Source organism: Nicotiana tomentosiformis, chromosome 1 (genome assembly GCF_000390325.3).
Source record: "Nicotiana tomentosiformis chromosome 1, ASM39032v3, whole genome shotgun sequence".
Classification (NCBI taxonomy): Eukaryota; Viridiplantae; Streptophyta; class Magnoliopsida; order Solanales; family Solanaceae; genus Nicotiana; species Nicotiana tomentosiformis.
In genome coordinates, this window is record NC_090812.1 from 51,051,422 (window position 1) to 51,058,280 (window position 6,859).

A 6,859-nucleotide genomic window follows, 5' to 3' on the forward strand; every position below is an offset into this window, starting at 1 on the left:
TTCATTTTGCAAACGCAAAGCATTTTGTGCGATCGTAGAGTGCAACAGATTTCTGCAGTTTTCATCAACTACTACTTTTGGCTGCTCGGTCACCCCGACCTGCTCAAATCAACTCCAACAATTTTAAAACTTGGCAGATTAGTCAAACATAACATAATAAACTATTCTAAAAAAAAGAAAATTTCAAAAACGGCTAAAATATTTTAAAACGATGGGTTGCTACCCACAAAGCGCTGCATTTAACGTCGTGGCACGACGCAGATCAACTTTACCACTTATCTCGCCACTTGGACGATATGAATTGGGTACCTAGCTTGGAATCAAGCTTGTGGCCACGAGCAACAGGGGATGGTAAGTAGATGATAAATCCACGCATTAATATCTTCATTTTGCCTTCTTGTTCCTTCAAATTGTAAGATGTATGGTCTTTGCCTTTCCTCCTCGCAATCCCTCATTGACTCATGTAGTTCAATTCTCATATACCAACACAATTCCAATATTGAAAAATTCTTGGAATATGACATCAAACCTCCAAATTGTAATTCTTTCCGGATTTTGACATCCTCTTTTTCCCCCGGACTAGAGTCAATCTCAATCATATTTTCAATTACACCGGTTGACTCTAATTCCATATTTTTCTTGGCATCACTAACAAGCATGAAGTCGGTTGGCGTATGTTCAATTCTTGATTCCTCAAAATAAAACTCACTTTCTTCCTAGATGTCGAACTCTTCTTGATCTCTTTCCACACTCTCAAGTTGGTGGGCATAGTGAGCCTCAACCAATATTTTCATTTGCTTTTCCAAGGTGCAGATATCATCATCATTTTGAGTTAGTGTTTGTTTCAAGTCCTCGAGTGCCAAGCTTTGCTTCTCCTCATTTTCAAGAATGTCCTCCAACATGAGCATCATTTTCTTATTTTTAGCATTTGAGAGTTCTTCTTGATTTTGATCAAGTGCCAAGGAAGGATTTTCGGCTTCCACTTCTAAGGAAGGTTCTTGGCTAACATTCACTTTCGAGGCTTTTTGGACCTCTAAAGCTTCAAGCATTTCTCTCATTTGTAAGTTCAACCTTTCAAGCACCAAATCATTCTGGAGACTATTTTTCAAAAGTTCCTCCAAGGCATTTTGCTCTTTGTTTCCTCCTTCAAGTAGGCATTCTAACATGAGCTTAAACTCTCCATTTTGACCATGCTCAATTTCTTCCACTTCCATATCCCTATAATTTTCATTACAAAAAGTAGAATCATCATAGCGGGGGCTTAGGGAAGGGAAGGACAAATAAGCACAATTATCCCAATGACCATTTTGACGACCACACTTATCACAATTACTCCACTCATGGGTTTGAGATTGTGCGCACAATCCGCCCCCGGGAGAGTTTAACCAATTTTGCCATGAGTGTGGTCCTCCACAATAAGGACAAGGGTAATCAAAGTATGAACAAATACCATCCGGGCAATTTTTATTATTTGATGCCATTTTCAAAAATTATGAAAATAAACAAGAAAATAAATAAGAAAAATAAACAAAGATAAGAAAATAATTACACAAATATTTACAAGTTTGGACCAAAGCACTTACGCTTATTTCTCAAACAACCTAAATACGCCAAATTGTTCCCCGACAACGGCGCCAATTTTGATGACGTCCAAATCCACTACTAAAAAGTAAATGGACATGGTCCCATGCAATATAATTTATCCGACTATGAGTCGGGGTCGAATCCCACAGAGAATAATATGTAGGCGATTAGGCGTGTAAGAGACTTATCACTTATTATGCAATGCCAAACACTTAGAATGGTTGTTGAGAAAATATTATAGATAAATGCGAAAATGTGAACTAAACTAGAAAGCAAGTAAAATGATCAATGGCTACAAACATGGATGCATCAGAATTTACACTCAAGTAACGATCCAATGTATTTTACGATTTTATAAATATGAGCGAATTTATGTTAATTAGCCTCGGATAATAATTATATATTAGCTTCTTTCGAAGACTAACAACACTTACTAATTGAATTATCCCTAAAATAATTAAGAGATTAAGCACACCTGGATACCGCTACAAGTAGTTCAATCCTATCCCTAGGTAGAATCTATAAAGTGAAGGTTAAAGCCTCAAATTCTTGTTAATTAATCTTTCCCAACACCAAATAATCTTTTCCAAAATTAATTCGAAGTTACTGGGCGAGTCTTCGGGTTAGCTAATCCCTTTGAAAATATTAAAGAACAAGTATAATTAAAAAAAAATAATAACTCACTTCAAAATAAATAAAAATCGCTCTATACATAAGCACAACAAGATATTTAATCCACATTTTAAATATGAATATTCCCATAAACAAGATTCAAGTGTTGGAAAACATACTACATGCTTAAATATTCAATACAAAGCAAGGAAATGAAAAAATGAGCATAAATGAGTAAGAAATTCTCAACCAAAAGCTTGAAATCTTCAAGCCCCAAGTGTGTGTGCAAGAACCCTAGCTCTAAAACTTGTCTTCTCTAGTCTAAGAGACTGAAAAATAATCCAAAGATGTTTTAAAAATGACCTAGGTCGTGTATTAAATGGTTTTGGGGTCAAAATCATAAAATTCCAGAACTGCCCAGATTTGTCAATCGCGATCGCGAAAATAGGCCTACGATCGCAAAGAGTTATGCTGTAAAGCATTGCGATTGCAGATCAGATCACGCGTTCGCGTAGAGAACTTGGGAGCAGTTGACTAGCCTCTTCTTCGCGTTTGTAGATTTTGCCTTGCGTTTGCGATGTATTATTTCCTGGCCTTCCGCGATCGCATGTCAGTGTTTGCGATCGCGAAGAGCATTATCTGATAACAATCATTTTTCCTCAATTTAGCACATTTTGACTTGGTTTCTTCCGTATCTCTTCTAAATCACTTGATACTTGAAATATGCCAATAAACCTCAATAAGTGCCTTAGTTTCTCAATAAAATCATCCAAAAGCCTAAGTATCAAGAAGAGATAAGTTGGTGAAATAACAACTTATCAATAATCGCGAGAACAAGCAAAACAAGAGAATTCATAAAGAATCTTCTTCAACACTTACCCATGTTAATTCTCATTTGTTTTGCGCATCTAAATCAAGATTGCTCAATAGGCCATGCTTGATAAAATTGTTAGTATTGATAAACTTCAGGTTTATATCATGACATGTGCAATTGTTAATTAAACTTCCAGTTTACTGCGACATGGGTTTTATATCAATAAACATCCAGTTTACTGTGTCATGTAATTTTATCATATTTTTATTTGTGTAATACAAATCAGGCAATAAGGCGGGTAGTATTCATATATACATATTACCCCACTACAGTTGTAATAATATAAAGATATTAAATCTTTATTATTTATAGTCTCAATATAACCAACACCTTTCACGAATACTTTAGAAACTCAATAAGTTTCTTTGAGACTTACTACGACACAAAATAGTATAATTGGCTCTTCCAGAGCTCTCAATTATTTTTGTACTACCATTTATTCATCAACATTTATATGGTGAATAAGCTTTTAACGAGAAAGTTATACCATTATGGTCATGGTCAAACTTATATGCAAGATCTGTTTCTTGCATTACTGTTGTCTTTTAATAATCATATTGCCAAAATATTTTGGCGTAAAATAGGTATGTGACCAATGACCATTCATGTCATAATAATGATATTATTTTTTTATTTCATCTCAAACCTTCTTTTAGATGTGAGTTTGGTATATTCACTACCACTAGCACGTTCATATTCTTCCAAGAATAAATATGTATTCATAAATCACATGGTATCATATTCACATCATGAATGAGTCATAATCATCTATATGTGCTTTACAAAATCTCATGTCAAATCGATGGCAAACATTACTTTTATAGAGTGAAGGATTATTTTGAGAATCCTTATTATTCTCATTACACAATGATGACGATTATAATTTCATCTATTGTCACGTCCACATCCATTGATAACTTCACAGTAATAATTTTATCTTCTTTTAGACTTATCACATACTGCTATCATATTCTCTTAAGGAAATGAGAATGAAGTAAATTCAATGGGACGGGTTTCCACTTTTTGTGCTCACAATCATATATGAATTTGATCATGGCAAGACATATAAATTTTACTACTTTGGGTGGTTATAATTTCTTACAAACTCCATTAGAGTTATAATCAAAATTTATTGTCTTTGCTTGTATTTAAAATCAAATCATAGAATTTCAAGAATTTAAAAGAGAAAAATAAGATAATATTTCTTGTATTCATAATCATACATGCAACGCTTAACGTAATACTACTAAAATAAATAATGCTTTATTTAGTCTTTGGAGTTTCTAAAAAGTCTAAAAAGTCTAGTCTAAAAAGTCTAAAAGTCTAAAAAGTCTAGTCTAAAAAGTCTAAAAAGTCTAGTGACTAAAATAAGCAATGCTTCGTTTTACTGACTTAGATTCGAATGTGTCTATACGGAAGATTTTCAGTTCGTCATTTCGATAAGCTAGGATTTCGAATCCGTACTAGAGTAAAACGCTCGCCCTTTCAGTAAGGAGATTTTATCGAAAAGCAATTATTTATAAAATCGGATGAATGTATGTGCATTTTGTGGCGATATTCGTAAAATAAATATTAATACTAATGACTATTATTCATGTAAAGAATTATTATTACATGATGTTTATTCACTAGCTACTACGAATAGGTAAAAATAAAATTAAACTACTCAATCATTTTAAACCACGGATCCATCACCGATCAAGTGGTCTATTTTTCCATCAGGATGCTCAAAGAAGTCTGTCACATTAAAGTGGGTGACGTCAAATTCATTATCAGAGACAAAATTAGCTTCAGGGCCTTTATTCTTTAGAGATGCTTGATAAAGCTCAACCAAATGTCTTGGTGTACGACAAATATTTACCCAATACCCTTTTACACTGCAACGATAACATTCAGTTTCTGAACCATTTGCCTTTGGCTTCTTATCTTTCCCTTTCCACTTTTGGTGGTTATTTTTCTTTGGGGGGTGATTAACACAAGGAAAATTTCTTCCACGACCACGATCACGAACAGGGCTACGACCTTTTCCACGCTTAGAATAATGGGAATACACCTCATCCACTTCAGGCAATGGTGTAGACCCAGTGGGTCGATTTTCGTGATTTCTCATGAGCAAATCGTTGTTTCGTTCAGCCACAAGGAGAAAAGAAATCAACTCAGAGTACTTCTTGAGACCTTTCTCTCGGTACTACTGTTGCAAGACCATATTGGAGGCATGAAATGTTGTGAACGTTTTTTCAAGCATATCATAGTCAGCGATATTATCTCCACAGAGTTTCAATTTAGAAGTAATTCTGAACATCGCATAATTATATTTAGAAATAGACTTAAATTTTTGAAGCCTCAGATGAGCCCAATCATATCGTGCTTGTGGAAGAGTGACCAACTTCAAGTTGTCATATCTTTCCTTTAAGTCATTCAACAAAACAAGTGAATTTTTTACTGTAAGATATTCTATTTTTAGCCCTTCATCAAGGTGATGGCGCAAGAAAATCAAGGCCCTAGCACAGTCTTGGGTAGATGCTTTATTTTTATCTTTAATGACGTCTCCAAGACCCATTGCATCTAAATGGATTTCAGCATCCAACACCCATGTCATATAGTTCTTGCCCGAAATTTCAAGGACAACGAACTTTTTTTTCATAATATCAATCATAATTAAAAGAGGAGAAAAGTTATACCTTAATCTTCTCAAAGAGCTTCTTGAGACGGTAGAGTCTCGTGTTAATAACGTGTTATAAAACAATAAAAGAAGAAGAACAATATTACAGAGAAAGATAGAGAGGGAATTCTTATTGAATTTTTGGATCAATTACAATGGAATAGGACCCCCTCTATTTATAGGGAAAGAGTGACTTAGCCACCAAGTAAAATCCCTAAAATCTCTCTAAAATATAGACATTCACCTTAAATAAAACTCTATTTATAACATTAGTTATATTTTCTATTTCTTTATATGAGTTTTTTTTATGCAATAAGGAGGTTATTCTCCACTTTTGCATTCCAGTAGTATTAGGAAGTTATAATACAGCAAATGTATTATGATTTTGCAAGACTTTCTCCTGCTCTTTCCCTACTGTTGGATTTAGGATTAAATGTTCTTACTTATTACCGCTATTTTAATTATATATCATCTTCTATAAAGATTTTAAGATTATCAGTCCGGATTTCCTTAAAAAAGTCAAATTTGTGTAAGATTTTTCCCCGTCTGAATCTTAAATATTGAAGTAAATTGACTTCGTAATAATAATTTTATGCTCAAATATTTAGTCAACAGAAGATTTTTATCCTCTTCATGGTTCGACCAAGAAGACATTCTGGTAGGAAGGCCGACCACTACATAAGTCGCCATCTATCCAGGAGAGAATCAAGCTACCTTTCTTTGATCTCCTTCTCGGGCAAGGAAGAGAACGAAAATGGACCGCAAATGTGATGACCCAAAAGGTCATCTTATATTTTAGAACTCGAATCTGCGCTCTTAAGCCTTAAAAATCTCATTTTACCCTCCTCAATTTGTGTGCGCAGTCCGAGCAGGTTTCCGGAAAGCTTTTATGTTGAAAACTAATGAAAATAAGAATTTTTGCCTTAAAAGTTAATTTTAGTTGATTTCGGTCAATATTTTTAGTAAACGGGCCCGGATCCGTATTTTGATGGTCCCGGTGGGTCCGTATCAAATTATGGGACCTGGGCGTGTGCCCGGAATCAAATTAGGAGGTCCCTACCTCAAGTTATGAATTTTTGATGAAAATTAAAAGTCTGAAAATTAATTGTTTTTAAGAATTGATTGAT

The 6,859-nt window shown here is 34.2% G+C and overlaps 1 protein-coding gene across 1 annotated transcript; it reads right to left on the bottom strand.

Annotated features, from left to right (window-relative positions):
- Positions 1 to 5,258: 5,258 nt before the first annotated feature.
- LOC138906469 (uncharacterized) lies at positions 5,259 to 5,669 on the bottom strand. The gene has a single exon (XM_070195307.1). The coding sequence runs from the start codon at positions 5,667 to 5,669 to the stop codon at positions 5,259 to 5,261; it is 411 nt and encodes a 136-aa protein (XP_070051408.1).
- Between the last annotated feature and the right edge of the window lie 1,190 nt (positions 5,670 to 6,859).